The sequence below is a fragment of the Belonocnema kinseyi genome, chromosome 8 (genome assembly GCF_010883055.1).
Source record: "Belonocnema kinseyi isolate 2016_QV_RU_SX_M_011 chromosome 8, B_treatae_v1, whole genome shotgun sequence".
NCBI classification, from domain to species: Eukaryota; Metazoa; Arthropoda; class Insecta; order Hymenoptera; family Cynipidae; genus Belonocnema; species Belonocnema kinseyi.
The window spans coordinates 35,438,242-35,458,679 of NC_046664.1; the positions used below are offsets into that span (position 1 = coordinate 35,438,242).

General features: G+C 26.6%; 1 protein-coding gene across 4 annotated transcripts in view; it reads right to left on the reverse strand.

The window, feature by feature from the left end:
* LOC117178897 (focal adhesion kinase 1) overlaps nucleotides 1-14,721 on the reverse strand; it is a 102,142-nt gene extending 87,421 nt beyond the window's left edge. For 3 of the 4 annotated variants that reach the window (XM_033370427.1, XM_033370430.1, XM_033370429.1), the window contains exons 1-2: nucleotides 14,411-14,654; nucleotides 9,012-9,361 (exon numbers count right to left, since the gene is read on the reverse strand). In XM_033370427.1, coding sequence (XP_033226318.1) covers nucleotides 9,012-9,259 — 248 coding nt within the window. In that variant the 5' untranslated portion in view covers nucleotides 9,260-9,361; nucleotides 14,411-14,654. Of the gene's footprint in view, nucleotides 1-9,011; nucleotides 9,362-14,410 lie in introns of all 4 variants that reach the window. The other variant, XM_033370428.1, reaches the window with a different exon arrangement.
* Between the last annotated feature and the right edge of the window lie 5,717 nt (nucleotides 14,722-20,438).

Here is a 20,438-nt window from a genome sequence, read left to right on the forward strand (position 1 = left end):
CTTATGTTAGATTAGTTTTAAATGAGAGACGCTTATAATTGACATTAATTTTTAACTTACCGAACATTTATTCCCTACATTTTAAACTTAAAATTACTCAACGATTAATGCTTTATATTTGACTGTTCAATATATAATTTAAATATGAATGTATTCATTTTTTAATAATTCAGACTTCACACCCCAAAATTCTCTTCAAACATTCACAACCAAATATCTAGTCGATTTTTCAAACAAAAAAGAAACAGTTAAATTGTAATTGAAAAAAATTCATTTTTGATATAAATAAATTATTCTTCTACAAAACAGTTGAATTTTCAAATAAAAAATATAAAGTTTCAACAAAAATGTTCATTTTCAATTAAACAGTAAGAAGAAACAGTTAAATTGTTTACCAGTAAAGATTAATTTTTAACAAAATAATTAAATTTTAGCCTGATGATAGAATTTTATAAACCTTCAACCAAAAACAGTTACATTGTTAACAAAATAGATTAATTTTCAAGGCAAAAAGACGACTTCTTTAGAAAAGGTTACATTTTCAAAAAAGTTAATTTTCAACAAGAAATATGAATTTTCCATAAAATAATTCTCGACCAAAAAAGAATACTTTTTATTAAAATATTACAATTTTTAACAATATAATAAGTTTTTATGTAAATAGTGGAATTTGTAACGAAAAAAGAGGAATTCTGAAAGGAAATGTTATAGTATAGACTTTTGAATTGAAAAGAATTAACTCTTAACCACAAAGTATGAATTTTCAACAAAAAGATGAATTTTGATCGACAAATATGACTTTTAAACAAAATAATTGAATTTCCATCTGAACAGTTGTATTTTCAATCAAATAATTGATTTAAGAGATACTTAATTTTTTGGATTTTTAACAAAATAACTAAAATTTCAACAAAATAGTTGAATTTTCAACTGTTCAAAATTCAAGAAAATTGGTAATTTAAGCATTTCGATCGAAAATGTTTAAATTTTCAACCAGAGTTGTATTTTCAATTTAAAAAATTGAGTTTTCAAAAGTTAAATTTGTGAACAAAAAGCTTAAACTTTCAAACAAAAATAGTTAGATTTGTTGATTTGATTCAATAAATTGTGTTTACATTTAAGCGAAAAACAACAAAAAAATGATCAAGTTTCTTGAAAACAGGAAAAAAAAAAGAGGAATTCTTTCAAAAAAGGGAAAAGAAGGCAATACGGGTAAGAATTTGAAGACTGTAATTAAATTTCAAATGAATGGATTTAAAATGTTTTTGATAATGAGGATTAATTAAATTATAAATTATTCAATTTCAAACGCTATTCTTTAATAAATTTTCTATGTATAAATCTTTCACGAAACAATGATTCAATTTTTGTAATTCGCAATTAAAATGGTACCATTTCCTTTAGTTTTGAATTTTAATTTTAAAAGTTTCATTGCGATTAAAACTAAAACTCCGTATAACGAACTTCTGATTGATAAATATCGACTTTAATGACAGATTTGGATATAAAAAATAGTTGAATCTAACGTGTAATATGATCAGTTAAATACAGACTAATTTATATTGACTTCCTTTAGAAAGTTTTTCAATTACAGTCGTTTATAAATAATCCTGTACAATTAACTCTTTATTGTGCATATGCATAGAAATTGTTGCACAATTATGCGAATTATCAGAAGTACAATAATTCAAATATCTCATTAGTGACAATCAATGACGAATGGCCCAAGAATGCAACAAACAATCATATATAAAAAATGATAAAAAATGATTAAAAATAGTGTAAAAATCTCTTGAATCAGAGAGCCCTCTTGAGCTCATTAGCATTGACTTAACATTTTCACTAATTAGAAAAAATCTGAAATGTGAAACGCAGAATGATTTAGGTCGATCTTTGATTCAGAAATTGTTGCTCGTTTACAATGTTTAACTTTTCCGATACAGAGTACACATTCTCTCCACAGTTTTTGCACCGAGTTACGCGTCTCAGATTTACTGTAATGTGCCGTATGTTCGTTAATCATTAATGACGCAACTATGCGTACACCTGTACCGCATTCATTTATTGTAGAAATTATATATTTTATATATATATGTATGCATGTATGTATATTATATGTAAGACAGAATTACACATGCACTTAAACTATTTTTATAATACAATACACGCAGAAAAAAATCTGCTAAGGTTAAAGAATTTTTCAGTTAATCTAGGGGCAGCATAGATTTTCTGTAATGAATATCGAATTTTCTGCAGAGTTTACAACATTTTCAGTTATTTGATAAGTTTACGGATTTTTTCTGTAACATTAACAAACTTCTTAACTAGATTTTACAATTTAAAGCTATTAATTTGACAGAAAATTTAAGTAAGTGTTACAGAAAATATGATTTATTTATTTCAACCAAAAAACATCATTTTTCTAGTACAAAAGGTGAATTTTCAATCCAAAATAACGAATTTTTAGCAAAATTGTTAAACATTCGACAAAAAGAGAAAAGTTTTAAACAAAGTAGTTGAATTTTATAACAAAATAGTTGAATTTTTAAGAGAATAATTAAATTTTCAACAAAAAAGTACAATTTATAACAAAATTGTTGAATTTTCAACGTGTAAAAGATGAATTTTTAAACAAATAGTCGAATTTTTAAACAAAAAAGATTAAACTTAAAACGAACTTATTTTCAACAGCAATTAATATTAATTTTCAATTAAACATTTGGATTTCAAAAATTATTGAAATAGGAATTTTTAACAAAAAATATAACTTTTCAAAATACTTGAATTTTTAACAATATAATTAAATTCTCAACAAAATAGTTGAATTTTCAGCCAAATAATTGGCTTTTCAAAAGAAAAAGATTAATTTTTAACCAAAAAGAGAATAGTTAAATTTTCAACTAAAATTATGAATTATCCAACCAGAGAGACGAATTTTCAACCAATGAGATTTTTCAGTAAATAAAAAATGTATTCAAATAATTGTTGAACTTTAAAACCAAAAGGCGAATATTAAAAACGAAAATATAAATTTTCATCAGAAAAGTTAATTTTCGACCAAGGAGTTGTATGTTCGATAAAAAAAAACGAAATTTCGAACCAAGAAGTTAAGTTTTTAACCAGAAAAGACAAATTGTCAACTAAAAATAAAATTTATAATCAGAAAAAGAAAACTTACATTTTCAGTTAAAAAGAAATTTCTCATAAAAGCCCGTGCAGAAATTGCCCAACTTATTCCCGAGTTCCGATGTAGGCCCGATCGGATTTTCCACATGTGGCCCCAATGGGGCAGATGATGTGGCTCGCGTCAGAACCACGTCGGGTCGGGTTAGGTTAGACAAGATTATTTCAAGTTTTCTGTTATCGTCGTGATATTGTTTTTCTTTCATATAACTTAAAACGCCAAAAGCAAATAGTAGATTGCGAGTTTGGAATCACAGAATTGTTGGTGTGATTTCTTATAACCGCAATGAAGGCAAAGGTAAGCTTTAATTCGCTGGAATCAACATCACAATTCATTTTTAGCTTCTGAAGATTTCCAGCAATGTATTCGAGAAAGCCTCGTCATTTTTAACGCGTATTTACTATTTATGTGAATAAAAAAATTTTTTCCAGCTTTTTAGAATTTTATATTTTGTTGCTGATATTCTGAAAATAGAGATTACCTTATACCAAATGTAAGAATTTCCAGATTAGTAACATTATAAATTAAATTCTTTTTATATTTTCTCGAACAGAACCTCACTTTTTAAATCTCACTACACGTGCCACATGTGCATTAGTCAAAAAATAATAATTCCAAAAGGATATTAAGAAGATTAAAAAATAATCATCATTAAGATTCATTTGTGTGTGTGTAATAGCTCTAAATTTGAACATTGTTTGTCAAAGCATAATAGTTTTCTTCAAAATGCAAACTCTTATCGACAAATTCAAGCAATACAAGCAGAAAATTTAATGTAGTATATTGAAAATGAGATATAATGTATAATGATATATAATGAAGAATATTGAAAAATTTAAGTTTTGTAAAATGCAGAGTTGAAAAAATATAAATATAAAAACTTTTGCAATTTTTCTAATTATAGAAATAAAAAATAAAAGGGGCCATATCTGGGCCAGATCGGGTCCATATTTTGGAAGCCCAGATCTGGGCCCGATTGGGTAGGGCGTTTAATTTATGGTCTGGCGCTAGACAGACTACCCTGTCGGGCCTACACTTTTCCCGATCGGGGCCCGACCAGCGCCACACCGAAATTTCTGCTCGGGAGAGAACGAATTTTCTACAAAATAGTTAAATTTTTAACCAAACAGATCAACCTCCTACAAAAAAAATAACATAGTATTTGAACTTTTAATTGGAATTTTAGTTTAACTAGTAGTTGAAATTTCAAATAAAAAATATCAATTTTCAATAATAAAGTTAAACTTTGAACCAAAGAGAAAAATGAACAACTGAAAATATGAATCTTTAACTGGAATAGTTACATTTGCAGTAAAAAAAACTAATTTTCAAGAAAAAAACGAATTTTCAACCACAGATGAATTTACAATGAAAATGATAAATTATAAACAAACAAATGATTTTTCAACAAAGTTCTTCAACCTTCAAGCAAGTAGTTCAATTTTCAAAATTTAAAATGAATGTTCAACAAATAATGTGATAGTAGATAATTCAACCAAAAAATGTCTTAATTTTTAATAAAAAAAAAACAAAAAAACAGTTGAATTTAACCAAAAAAGACAAATTTTCGAGAAAAAAAAACTGTTGAATTATGAATCTAATAATTCCCTGACTTTTGCAAGATTTTTTGTGAATATCCCTTACTTTTCCTGACCAATAAAATACAGCTACCCTATGTATATAATAACATAATACATACCACTAATAAATAAATATTAATTTAAAAATTAAATTAAATTGAAAAACTCAGTCTGAATTAAAAAATGTTGATTTAAGGGGATTGAAATTGTCTAATATCATCTTTTACATACCAATATGATAATCAATTTGTATTTTAAAATAATAATCATCCACTGTATGACTTATACGTACCTGAAACATAAAATAAATATACATCTCAGTATTTAGAAAATAATAACCTTTCAAAATATTCAAAATTGAAACATAAACTTACTTTATAGTAAGATATTAAGTTTAAATTAAGTATAGCCTATAATCTTACTTATTCACTGTTCAGGGTTTCTACTCAAATTCTGAAGGAAATTTCTTTAAAAATCCAGGCTTTTCTCAGGTATCTCCATGTTAAGGGAAACCTTGCTACAGCTGATAATGCGCCTACAGCGGATAATTATTAATTAAAGGCACACAAAAAAAGAAAAATAATTCATTTTAATGTATGTATTTTTAATTAAATATTATCCACTGTAGGTTGCATTATTCACTGTAGAGGTTTTTCCTATATAATTTAATATTACAATTTTTTAAACAAATTTAAGCAACCTTGAAAAAGTTTTCTAATTAAAAAAAAAAGTTCTCTGGCTTTGAAAAAGCGCCCTAACTTTTCCCTGATTTTCCTAGACCAACTAGGTTATTCAGGTGAATAAACACCCTGTATATATTAATCCATAATTCCGCTATTTGAAATTATTGTTTAAATCTCTACTTAATTGCGGTAAACGTCCCAAAACATACCATAAAAAATGTTTCAAAGTTTTTCAGTTTTTTTCCGATTTTTTCAACTTTAAAAATAATTTAATCAAATTTGTTAAATCCAAAAACATGATGCTCTTAAAATATAGAAAGTGCTTTAAATTCCGGGTAGTGTGAGCTTTTTAGTTTAAGCTCGAAAACACGAAAAATTATTGTCCATCCTCTCAGGAAATCCAAATTTTTAAATTCAAAAAATTAAAATTTCGAAAAAGGGTCGAAGATTCGCGTAGATGTAAGGGAGAGTCCCGAAAATAAATTTCTGGGACACGAGAAATTATTTTCTCCTGGCAAAAGCTTTTCTGTTTTTTTTTCTTAGGAATGTTCCATTTATGAAGTTATGAAGATATGAGTTATGAAGATTTTTGTTTTAAAAAATAATGAGGAAATTTGTTTTCACTTTCTAAATTTGACTATTAAAACTATTTTTGGGAAAAAATTGAATTTTTTAACTTTAACATTTGAATATCATGAGAAGCTCTGACTTTTCGAACCCACGTCCCCTTATGCTTATCGTAACCGGGCCCTCAATTTTAATGATTAAATTAAGGAGAGCTTTAATTTTTCACAAACTTTAAAATTGACTAAACAAAATTCAGAATCAAAATAACTCAAATTTGAATACTTTTTCGACGCGCAAAAATGATAAGCCAACAGCATTTTCGCCCACACAAGAGTACCTACGTATACCTTTCACTGACTTTCTCTATTACAATTTTGCATGTCGTCCGTCAATAATAACTGTGAAAGATTTTCAAATACATAATAGATGGAATAAATTACCAAATTTAATTGCTTTAGACTGATATGAAAACATGAAGATATAAATCCCAAAATATGTTCCGCAAGAATGAGCAGGTGAATTTTGATGATTAATAAGTGCAATGAGGCGGATCCAATTACGCGCTAATTAAAAAGACGAAAATGAAAATACATTAATATATATAAAAGATGAATTTTGCGTCGAAACCTTGCGCGAAAACCTGTATTTGCTGTATTATTAATAACACAAGCCACAATTAATCCTCGATTACTTTTCATTCCATTGCGTGTGTTCTATATAGATAGACCCTTTGTCTGCAGAGCGAATAATTGCCAACAAGTAATGTGAATCATCGTTCAGAGAATTTCAGCTCAGAAAATTAAAACTCTTATTCGTTCCTCTCGCATTAAAAAAAAAATGATTATATCGTCTCGTTATAGTAATTAAATTTGAGTTGAAATTAGCGTGTGGGCATAAATTTAATTAATAAAGACATTAACATTTAGGGTTTGGAGGTTTTGTAATTTATAGGGGGAATTATAAATCAATGAACACCATCAATCGGAAGGGACACTGCTAAGATTTAAAGTCGAAATATTTTGGATTTTCAAAAAAATAATTGAATTAAAAACAAATGAATTTTAAACCAAGAAAAATGCTTTTTCTACCATAGGAGATGGATTTTCAATCCAAAAGGAAAAACTATTAACGCAAAAGTTTAATTTTCGATAAAAAGATGATTTTAAGAAAATAGTGGAATTTTCAACAATATAATTGGATTTTTCAGAGAATAGTTGAATTTAAACAAAAAAGAATTTATATCCAAGAAAGATGATTTTTATACCATAGAGTATGAATTTTTTATCGAAAAGGACGAACTTTTAACAAAACTTGAATTTCCGACAAAAAGAGATTAATTTTTAACCAAGAAAGACAATTTTTTTACCATAAAAGGTGAATTTTTAATTCAAGAGGTCGAATTTACAATGAAAAATTATTGTAATTCAAAACATAGTTGCATTTTCAATCAAATGGTTTGTTTTCATCCAAAAAACTGGAATTTTTAATTAAAAAGTTATTTTTAAATTGAGAAAGATAACTTTTGTGTGATAAAAAATGAAAATTTTTAATTCAAAGGCACGAATTTTCGACAAAATAGTTAAATTTTCAATGAAAAAGATAATTTTTAAACAAGAAAATTTTTAAACAAGAAAAATAATTTACAACAAAAAATTGGAATTATAATCTAAAATGATGAATCTAGCTTCAAGAAAAACTAAAATAAAGGCTCTAAAAAAGTAGCACAACTTTAAACCAAGTACTAACAAAAATTTCAACAAAATATTTACATTTTGAACAAAGAGATGAATTTTCAACTAAAGTGATGGATTTTGAACAGAAAAAATGAATTGTCTAAAAACAAATTAATAATAATAAAAAATTAATTTTGAACTGAAATTAAACGAATTTTCAAAAGAAATACTATACATGAATTATTTTCAATGAACTTCTAGAATTTTGAACCTAAAAAGATGAATTATCTAGAAAAAAATGAATTTTCATCCCGAAAATAGAATTTTCCAATAAAAAAGATAATTTACATAAAAAAATTGGAATTTTAAAATAAAATGACGAATCTAGCTTTAACAAAATAAATCTTCACAAAGTAGTTCCACTTTAAACCAAGAACTGGATCGAAACAAAAATCAACAAAATAGTTACATTTTCAACCAGAAATGAATTTTCAATTAAAATTATGAATCATAAAAAAAATTAATCATCAACAAAGTAGTTGAATATTAAACCAAAACGATACCTTTTGAACCTGTAAGAATAATTTCTAACCAAAAAAGAAAAAAATTTAAAAAAAAAGAATTTTCAACCAAAAATGGAACAGTTCAATTTGCAGTTAAAAAGAAATGAATTTTCAACCAAAAATAAAACAAATTTCCAACAAGATTGTTAAATTTTCAACCCGAGATGAATTTTTAATTCAATCCAGCAATTAAATTGCCAATCCGTAAGAATACATTTCTTCCAAAAAGACGAATTAACAACAAAACACGTACATTTCTACCTAAATTTTCAATGTATGGTGCCAACTTTAAAGTTTTACGCCAAAAAGACGAATTATCTACAGAACAGTTTAATTTCCAATTCAAAAATATGCATTCACAACCCGAAAAAATGTATTTTCAACCAATTAGTTGAATTTTCAATCTGAAAATATAATTCAAGAGAAGTTAATTATCAAAAAAAGAATTAAATTTTTAAATAAAATATATAAACTTTCAAATAAACGTAGAATTTTTACTTGGAAAAGATGTGTTTTCAAACAAAAATGGAAAGTTTAATTTCAGTTAAAACAAAATTAATTTCCGATACAAAATCAAACAAATCTTCAACAAAATAATAATTTGTTTCTGGCCTTAGTTTATAGACGGCATCTAAAAAGAAAGTGGTATATTAACATTTGTTCCAGTGCTAAAAATCATTGAATACATAAAGATTTTTTTATTGCAAATCCAGTTTTGCAATTTTTTTTGTTTTGTGTCCATTTTAAATAAATAAATTTACCTTTGGCGGGAGACTCTGTGAAATTTCCAAGTGCCTAAAGTGTCTGGACTGTAATAATCATGGCAACTAAGTTTTCCCAAAGAGCAAAGTAATCCTTTGCTATTTCTTTTCCATTTTTTCTCTCGAAAAGATTGACCACTTTTTCTTCTTAAAAAAGGGGCATCTTTCGGATCCTTGCCAAAATTTTCCAAGCTTGGAGCGTGATACATCGTCGATGGCCGTGAAATGCCGTTGACGAGATCCAACATTTTCCCATCCAGTACTCATGTGTTCACGACATTCTTATCTTATCGAGTAGTCCTCGTTCTCTTTCGGCATTTTTAACATTATTTTTGGATATTTAAATAAATCTAAAAATAATTATTTCGTATTAAATTATACTTCAATGATTCGGAGTTATTACGTTCTTAGATTCACAGTTAGAGAAACTTGTACTAGCTCACCTACTTTTAAGAAGTTTTGTACTTATGAACATTCATTAATAAAAAAAAAAAATATTTGAAAATGTGACATATTCATAAATAAACAAGGAAATAAAGTAATATTTTTTTTATTATAGTGAGAAAATTTATTTGCATAGAGGATTATCAAATTTATTTTCATATCAATCATTTATGAATACCAGAATTTCCAATTTGACATTTTCTTAATTTAAATTTTTTATTTGAACAAATGTGAGTCATTGTTTTTTCAGTTAACCACCATCATCAATCGTATAATTTTTTTATTAAACAAGAAAAATAAATTTTAATACAATATAAACATTTTGAATAACTACTTGCTTTTTAACTTTATTTCTTTTTAAAGTTATATAAGTCTATTTTTCTTATGATTCTTGAAGAATGTCAATCAGATTAGTTTCGAAATATTATTAAAATCGCCTTAAAATCTTATAGATTCTTTTTTGAAAGTTTGGAAATCTATTTAAATGTTTTAAAATCTTGTTAAATATTTTCTTAAAACTATGTTTTTAAATTAATATTAGAGAATTAATAAGAGATTTTCAAACACTCCAAAATATTTCCAAAATTATTTTTAAAATGTAGATGATTTTACAGCAATTTTATAAAAAATTCGTAACAGTTTAAAATAAATTTTAAACTTTTTAGAAATTAGAAAGATCCTTAAAAATATTTTATAAAACGGTAATTTCAAGTTTTTAAATATTTAAAAATATTCCCAAAATTAAATCTTAAAAACAAAAAATTAATCAAAGTTTTTCCAGGAATCTTCAGAGAATTTGGTTATTATTCTGAAACCTTTCAAAATGCTCAGAAACCTCTTTTTCGATTTCTTCAAAAATCCACAATTTATTAAAAAATGTTCGAAATCTTCTCAAGAGTTAATTATTTACGAATCTTTTAAAAACTTCAAAATATCATTTAAAACAAAAAATCTTCTTTTAAAATGTTTTGAATTATTTTCAAATTTTCTTTAAAAATTGTCTTTTTTTTCAGATAAAAAACACAATCAAGGTTTTCTTACAAATTTAAGGAAACTTGATATTGCGGTTACACCTTTCGAAATTCGTATAAAGTTTCTAAGTATCTCATAAACTTACTTGATTTTTTTTCAAATTTTGTATTATTGTAAAATTGAAAAAAGCATGAACAATAAATACATAATAAACATGAACATAAATTCTACTTTATTTTCCGGAATATTAGGAAATATTTTGAAATATTTTGCAATATTCTCTTAAAATTCAGTTTACAAAACTACAAACGATTTAAAATTCTCCCATGAATCGTAAGAAAAATTTGTTATTCTCCTCAAGCTTTTCAAAATTCCTAAAAAGGTCCTTATTTTCGAAATCTTAAAAAATCTGAATTTGGCTTTAATTTTTTTGAAATATTTTCAAGATTTAAATTATTTTTAGATCTTTCAAGAACTTCGAAATATCTTTTAAAATAGTGAAAGTGTATCCTGATTTTTTTTTAATCCAGTAAAATCTAAAAAATTGTTTAAACATATTCCAAATTGTTATTTGTAGACAAATTTTGTAATTTTCAAGACTTGAAATCATTCTTTAAAAATTAACCTGATGTTGAGAAACATACATAAACAAATTTTACCATGAAATAAAATTACTTATTCGGAAATTTTTGTTTTGTAAATTGATAGCATAGAAAATTCGTAATCTCTATTAATAGATAAATACATAGAATATAATTGTTACGTCATTTTAAAAAGATGGGGTCAATAAGTTAAGAAAATAATTGCTTCTTTTAGGAATCATTTAAAAATTGAATTTTCTTTTTAAGAGATAAATTTTTAGAAATAAAATTTGTGACTTGTAAAATTCCATTTACGATATTCATAATAAAATGCTATTCTACTCTTAACTTTACGCTTGCGAACCAAGGGATCTTTTTGAACTGGTAGATTTCAAAACTTTAAATTGATGGATTTTTAAAGCTAAAAAGATTAGTTTTTATGTGAATAAAATTAAAAAGTTGATAAATATTTTAAAATAAGATAAACTGGTATTAATAATTTGTCTTAAAGTGTAGGATAAGTAAGGTTTCGATTTTTATTAAATTTCAGTAATATACTTATTTATATACTCCAGATTTTTTTAAAGCCAATACAGTATTTTATTAATTTACTTTTAAATCTTTTACTGCGAATAAAAAACTTTCGGTCCATTCATCAGCTTTTGTACCGTTTTTTAGTATATTAAAAAAGTTTCAGTTATTTAAAAGTGTCACTTTTCCTTAATTACTCTCTGGTATAAGATGAATTCCGACAATTACTTGAACAGAGTCTCAAGGGCAAAAATCAAGGAGTGTCAAATATTTGAGGTTGGCTTTTACTACTGGCTAAGTAGTAAAAACCGAACATGACGCGGCAATTTTTGCAAAAATATTTTTTTTTCTTTTTTAAAATTTAAAAAACTATATTTGAATATTTCAATTGCCAGAAAATAACTAGAATAAAAATACTAAAATCTTCATAAGACTCTACATTAAATATACATAAATAGCTAATTAAATTTCCATTTTCGAATTTGTTTTTACGATTAATTTGAAAATTCGACTCTAATAGTTAGAAGTTTACCTTCACTGCAAAATTCGAATCTTTACTCAATTAAAAAAGACATTTGTTTTTATCTTAATGGATGCTTTCAACGATATGCTGTAGTGTCAAAAGTGCCATTAATTATTCCATTAAGAGAATTATCTGCATCAACAACTTTTACTTTCCTGTAAGACAATAGCCGTTATCAGTCCGTCCTATATAAAATCCATCCGGTGTTTACTTTCAAAGTCCAGTTTAAAGTAAAAAAAGGGATATTTTACAAATACGATTACTATGAAAATTTAACACCAAGGTGGCCGTTTTATCAAGGGAAAAAATTCCGCTCATTTGACGGTTTTTTTTTCCGGTTCACAATCATTTTTGACGGTCATAAAATGGAAGCTTTTAACACTTTTTAGTTAAAAAATTTTCAAATTAAATACCGTTAAGCTGCAGAATAAAAAAAATTTAAGCTTTTTTAAATCATACAGTTCAAAGATTAAAAAAAAAAATCTACATTATCATTTCCAATGCTCTAATATCGAGAATGAATCCACAAATTTTGCAAATTTTCAAAATTATATCATTTTTAGCAATTTTAATTTAGTAATATTAGAAATTGAAAAACAACATTTTCTGTAAACTGAACACTTGTTAAATTAAAAGTGAAATTATTTAATTTGAAGTCCTTATAAATTAATAATTGTTCAATTGTTATTTCTACGTGAAAGTTGTCCTTGAAATATTTTAAAATATTCTCCTCAAATTATTTTTTATATAGAAAATAATTTAAAATTTTCCCATGAATCTTAAGAAAATTGTTGTTATTATCTTGTAGTTTTTGAAAATTATTAAAAAGCTTCCAAACTTTCTTTTAAAATCTTCAAAAATTTACATTTTTTGGAATCTTTTCAAACACTAAATGATTTTTGAAATTTTTTCAAAATTTCTAAATATCTTTTAAAATTACACAATTTTTCCCTAAAACTTTTAATAAATGCTACAAAATTATTCAAAAATTGCCTTAAAATCTTCCAGATTACTTTTTTTACCATGCTGAGAATCATTTTAAACTTTCTCTTAAAATTAACTTTTTTAAATAAAAAATTCCAATGTTTTGAGGGATCTCAATACAAAAATTAATTCTTTGAAATCTTTTCAAGTGTTAAATTAAGTTTAAATATTTTGCAAACTTCTAAATAACTTTTAAAATAACTGGAACTTTTTCTGAATAAGCAATTGCTCAATTGTTATTATTTATATTAAAAATTAAGCAATGCCACATACAAATAAAATTGTTCTAAAACGAATATTCAACATTCTAACGTTTAATGTTAAAGTTCAGCACTCTGAAATTTTAACGATTTAAGGCTTTCTGTTTCCAAAAATTAGTTTAAAATTTTTCAGTTTTTAATATTTGGTTTATAGCTGCTTATTAAAAATAGGCAGTCAAAAAGTGCTCATTAATCAAAAAAACTGGGTTTAAAATGGAATATTCTAAGTATTCATAATTTTCAGAATTAAGTAAAAGCATTAATTATGAATCTCTTAATTTAAAATTATTTAACTAATTTATTATTATTAATTATTTTACTAAGGCTTTCGAACTGAAAATTTAGCCTTAAAAATCTTTAAATTACAAATTGCAAACTGAATGATTTCATAATAGAAAAAGTAAAAAATTTAACTTAAAATTTAATATTTGGATTGAATAAATCTTTCTTCTATACATTTGTAAAATTATCGGCCAAACAATAAATTAACTTTTCAGAGGCTACCCTGAGATTTACATAGAATATATTTATTTTTTATAAAAACACCTTGAGAGGAATGACACTTTTGAAATAGCCGCCAATGCATATTTTTCTCCAAACGTGGGCGTCGCGACGCTTACGACAACCAGAGACACCTGGGATTATTTTATTCTTACAAACTTGTGTGTAATTATTTCCTTTAAGAATAAAAATAAAAGAAAAAAAGTATTAAATAAGTAATAAATCAATTGAAAAATGAATGAAGATTTATGTTCAATTACAAATTATTATTTTCATTAGTTTGATTAAGCAACATTAATTACAGTCGTTAAGTTCAATCCAAATTAGTGTAATTAATTATAATTTAATTTGTATTTTACCGAAACTGTAACTTTTCTAGGCAATATATTATTTTTTATTAGGTAATTGAATAAATGTATAGATAAGAAATAGCTGTAAATATCCAGGACAAAATTGGACCGGCCTTTCACTCAATCGCGGTTGTAAATTATTTTAATCACATTTGCACAAATTAAAGAAATAAGATTTGATTAACTGTTCAGAAAATTGCTTTTTATTGTCCCCTGAATTAAATAGTTCTCGTAAACGGAAATTTTCACTCACTTTCGTTTTAGAAATAATTAAAGTTTATTGGGTCGTTTTAGCCAATCAAGTTGTTTACGAGGAGACACTTTGATCAAACACGAAACTGTCACAGAAAATCGAAGAGCACTGGAGTAATTACATTCTCGGGTCGGATATTAAGATTATTGCACGCGATACCGATTCTTTTTTATCAACTTTTTTATTTATTTTTATTAACTTTATTCACCTTTCGCGCAAGCACTCAGTAATGCGAGTGCACTCATTCGCTGTCAAGCAGAAACTGATCAGCCGCGAACAGAAACAGACAACCTGCTATTCTCACTCTCTCATTATCTCTCCCTCCCTCTCTCTCACTCACTCTGTCTCTCTCCTTCTCTCTCATGTCAATGGATATGCGCTGCGTGGGACGCAGCACTGCTGCTGCGGATTTCCGATCTGACAAGTGCCAACAGGGTCATTGTTTTCTGGAAAATCGCTGCAAGTATGCAACTCGTGCGCATCTTCGCGAAGCAATTACGAGATTAGTAAAAATCGTGAATGCGAGAAAAATTGAAATTCTGATGTCAAATTGTGTTGAATTAGTGGTCTACAATTTTTGGAAAAACGAAAGAAATCAAACTCAGCCAGTTGCGCACTGCCTCGTGAAGATCGAGCTCCCCTTTCGAACCCAGGCTTAGGTGCATTTTTCTTGTTTCTCCAAAAATTATAAACCAGTATATCAAAACAATATATCATAAAAATTAAACTCATATATGATAACAAAGTTGGCTGCTGTTCATCATGATAAAACGAAGTTTGTTTTAAATAAGTAGAAATAAATTACTACAATTTTACCCTTAAAAATGAAAAAAATCGTTTTTTAATTTAATATTCGAATTTTAAACAAAAATTAAATTTTTTCTGAAAAAAGATCTACTCATTTCACGCCATTGGGAATCGAACTACAGACCTTTTTTAGAAATACATGCTATCTCTAACCAGGTGTTATATTTATGATACGAGTAATTTAAAGGAATCTGTATTATCATCAGAGGTAGTTACCATCGATCAGTGTAGATATCATTTGAGAATCGGTGAAAATAGAAATCAATACTATCGTTTAAATTAACTTTTGAAACAAAATCTGATCACTTCGCTCCACTAGAAATCGAACTACAAAACTTCCGATTGCCGGTCGGGTGCTTTCTCATTAAGGTATTAGAGAGATCGAAAGAAGAATCTTTTTTCAGAAATACGCGCTATCTCAATCCTGGTATTACATTTATGATATAAGTAATTCAATTTAAACAAATTTATTTTCCATCTAGTCAGAAATGACGCCAAGTATTTTCTGTTAAATATAACACCTGGTTAGAGATAGCATGTATTTCTAAAAAAAGACTCTATTTTGGATCTCGCTGATAGCCTAATGGGAAAGCAGCCGACCGGCTATTGGTTGATTCCTAGTGGAGCGAAGTGAGTAGATCTTTTTTCAGAAAAAAGTTAATCTTTAAATTAAAAAAAAAATTGAAAAAACTAGAAAATAACACAGGGAACAGCAAACTTTAAGGTGAAGTCCGAACCAACAAAAACTTTTTTCTCCATATGTACCGGCGCCACGACTCTCCGGAGAGTCCGTTATTCACCACGTGGACCGCCAAGGCTCTTGCAGAGTGCGATGCGGGAATCGAAACATTAGCTCCCACGACAGCCACTCAAAATTCTTGTAAAAAAAAACTTTCCCAGAATATGAATTCATACAGGTACTTTTTAAAGTACCAAAACCTAAGATACTTTTATTAGAACCCACAGAAGACCCAAACTGTCAAAAGTATTTGACTATATAAATTATTCCAATTTCGATTAAATAAGCATTTGAAATTCTGCGAAAATCTTCAAACTTCATCTCTATAAATAGTGCTCGAAAAATTCAACTATAAAATATCAATTATGTCTAATTATGTGAAACTTTCCACCTTTCCAAAAAAGGATTGAGTTACTCAATAAAAATTCTCACTGAAGGTGAAGAAGGCACAAAACATAGAGCGATGGGAAGCACAAGACGTTATTCATTATGCACTTGACCTCGCTGCCAAGAAAACCAGTCTTATTATTGTGTTTTTGTAATTTTTAAAATATTTGCCAGACACAATAAGTAGATAGAGTTGGGCTTTGCGAGAAACGCGGTACGCTTATGCTTAACAGCTTTCCTTTTATTTTAGATTATATTACAGAGAGGAATCCCTCCAGCTTACTGGCGTTATTGGAAGCTTCCTGCAGAAGACTCTTCTTCATCGTGACTCTTATCCACACTTATTTTTTGAAATCCTGAAAATGGCCTTTACACTTTATACATTTATACATTCCAACATTTATACATTTATACATTTATACATTTATAAATTTATACATTTATGCTCTATGAATACGAGTCGTATGAAATTATCAAAAATGATATGAAAATAATATCGAGACTCGGGTTATGTTCTGATAAAACTCAACTTGGATTAATAAAATTGTAAATGGGTAACGACGGAAATTTCGCATAAATTATTTTTATTAAACCACTAGAAATTGACGCTCATATAGCCAAGGCACGATAAGGTTTCATGTGTAAAACGAGTTTGGGTTGAAAATTAGAATTTGTGGTTTATTTCCACTTTTTAGTCAGTTTAAGTGTTTGCGAATTTCAATTTAAGTGTTTCTTTCAACCGTCATTTTTCATGAAAGTAGGAGAAGAAATTGTTTGTTTTCAACTAAAAAAAATTAATTTCCCACCAAAATAGATCAACTTTAAGCCCAAAAAGGTGAATTTCCAACAAAGATAAATTTAAAAAAATTAATTAATTTGCAATCAAACATATGCATTGACAACTAAATACATAAACTATAAAGATAAAGAGACGAATAAACGAATCAACAAAAGAGATGAATCCACAACCAAAACGGAATTATTTTCAACCAATCAGCTGCATTTTTAACTAAAACAGATAAATTTCTAAACCCAAAAGGCAAATATGTAACTATTTAAAATTTTTCAGTAAAAAAATAACAAAAATATCAACCAAATTGTGACATTTTCAAGACAAAAAGGAGAATTTGCTACACACTGGTTGAATTTTCAACAAAAGAATTGAATCTTCAAGCTAAAAAGTCAATTTTTTATAGAAAAAATGTGACTTGTAAATCCAAAAAGAAGAATTTTTAAGAAAGATGCATTTGAAAAAAGGAGAAAAATCATTTTCAACCAAAATTTTTATTTTTACCTAAATAGTTAAATTTTCAACAAAGTAAATGTGAATTTTCTATCAGACAATGTTGATTTACAGCAAAAATGTTAATTTTTAATAAAATGGTTAAATTTTCGAACAAACAGTTGGCTTTTCAACAAAATAGATGAATTTTCCACCAAAAAGAGATAAATTATTATCAGCCCAAAAAGACGAATTTTCAAAATTAAAATATGAATTTCGAACCACGAAGGTTAAGATTCTACCAAAAAGACCAATTTTCAACATGAATGTTGTAGCCACAACCAAAACAGAATTATTCTCAATCAAATAGTTGAATTTCTAAATAAAAGATATGCATTTTTAAACCAGAAAGAAAATATTTTAAAAATAAATCATTAAATTTTAAACCAAAAGAGTTAGATTCTGAATCAAAAATCTGAGAGTACACTTTTCAATTAAAAAAATAACCTTTCAACCAACAAAATACTTTTTCACCAAAGATAAAGTTTAAATCTTAAAGGAAGAATTTTTTCAACAAAAAAGTAGAATTTTTGACCAACAAAGATTTACAGCCAAAAAATAGGAATTTTCTATCCTAAAGGACGAATTTTCTTTTTAGAATCACAAATGCACAACAAAGAATTTAATTTCTAGCCAAAAAAGATACATTTTTAACAAAATAACTAAATTTTAAAATAGATAGTTACATTTTTAACCTAATAGTTAAATTTTAAAACAGAAAAGAAGATTTTTCTACAAAACAGTTGAATTTTCAAACAAAATTATGACCTTTAACCAAATTGTTTTATTTTCAACACAAAATTTAATTTTCAATCAAGAAAAATTTTTTAGTCCGGGAGGAAAAAAATGTAAAACACACATTGTTTAACTTACAATGAAAAAGTAAAATGTTAAAAAAATATATAAATTTTCAACAAACAAAAAAAACTTTTCCGGGACTTTTGTCCTAAAAACGCCCGGTTAAAAAAAATAAGTGGAACTTTTCAGGGACTTTTCACCGAAAAGGGATTTAGGACTTGACAAATTTTAAAAATAAAATTAAGTGATAAATATTTTGAAATTTTCTGATATTTTAGTTCTATTCGAGTCATAATTTTTTTGTACATAAATCTAGTCAACACTTGTAAATATTAGAAAAAATGTAAAATGAATATTGTCTAGTACTTTTGTCCCAAAAAGTATTTACAACTGCTACAAATTTTAAACAAATTAAGTGAGCATTTTCGGTATATTTATCTGTAAAAAGACCTCCTCTAAACAAAAACAGGTGGGACTTCCCTACTAAAAAAAGTCTTGCCGGAATCGGACATATTTTGAACTTTTTTGGTACCTTTCAGCAGACATTTTTTGAAACATAAATGCCATAAGCAGTTGTAAAAAGCGCATACTAATTTATCTTACACCCAGTAATTTCGCGGGACTAATAATTATAATTCATAATAATTATTTGTAATTATTTATAATTATGATCATAATGATGATCATAATGAATTGGATATTTTCTTTGTCGTATTTTTGAGGAAGTAACGATCAAAATGAAGGTTATTCTTCGTGCGTAAGTGAGCGGGATTGATCGTTAAAAACATTACTATATAAAGAGTCCACGAACATCAGGTTTTAATAAAATAATGCCACATACGCGCGCGGAAGCGTAGCGTCTTAACTTTGGCAGTCGAAGATTTAAATGACTGTTCAACGATCCGAACGCATATGAGTCACATAATACGAAATGTATGAAATATCACACCGGATCATATTATATTACATCGGGCAATGTTTCAGAAAAAAATTTGAGATGGAAAAAAAGTTTGATTTGTAACAAATGAAACTCCCAGATAAAGAAATTGATATACTTTAAAGCAAATCATATATCAAGAATAAAAAAGTATTATATTAATAGATCCAAATTTCCATTTTTATAATCTAGACGGTCTTTTCAGGCCCTAATCAGGTGCTGGCTAGCTCGTCATGACTGAAAATGTTCTAAGCATTGAAAAATTAAAATTAAAAAATGAATTTATTTACTTATCATCTAGTCAGTCCTTTGGGGCCATAAATTGGGCCATAATAGACAGTTTTGACAGTGCCATATTAGCGGTCAGGACGGTCTATCCTGGCCCCGAATAGTTCCCCGATAGTTTTCTATGCGGGTATTTTAAAATTTCAATTAAAGAAAAAATCTAACTATTTAAAAGATCTATAACTTTCTTATTTAATTCGCACAGTAACTGTTAGATATTTGTTTAATTAGTTTGACCAGCGTTTTAGGAAAGAAAATTAGGATATTTCCAGATTTCCAGGGCACTAAAATACATTTTTACAGTTACCCTTTTTAAACAAAAAATACTTTTACGATAAAATAGTAGAAATTGTGGTGAGTGTTCAGTTTATCGAGGTGAAAAATCAGGACGCTTACATCAAAAATATTTCATAATTTCTTATTTTTTCAACTTCCATAACAATTTATTTACATTTTTTAAATGCAATAACTTCTTGCTGTTGCTATAATTAAATCGAGTTCAATTCCACGCATAATGAGCTTTTTTATTATAATCGATTGCAATTTGACTACGTTATAAAATTATAACCTTATTTAAGTTTAATTTTCAATGAAATAATTTAATTTTCGATGAATGAATTAAATTTTTAACAAAGCAGTTGAATATTCAACCAAAAAAGAATGACTTTTGAACAAAATACTTGAACTTTTAAGAAAATAGTTTAATTTTTAATCAAATACTGGAATTTACTATCTACAAAAATGAATTTTTAACCATATATTCGAATTTTGAAACATAAAATATCAAGCTTAA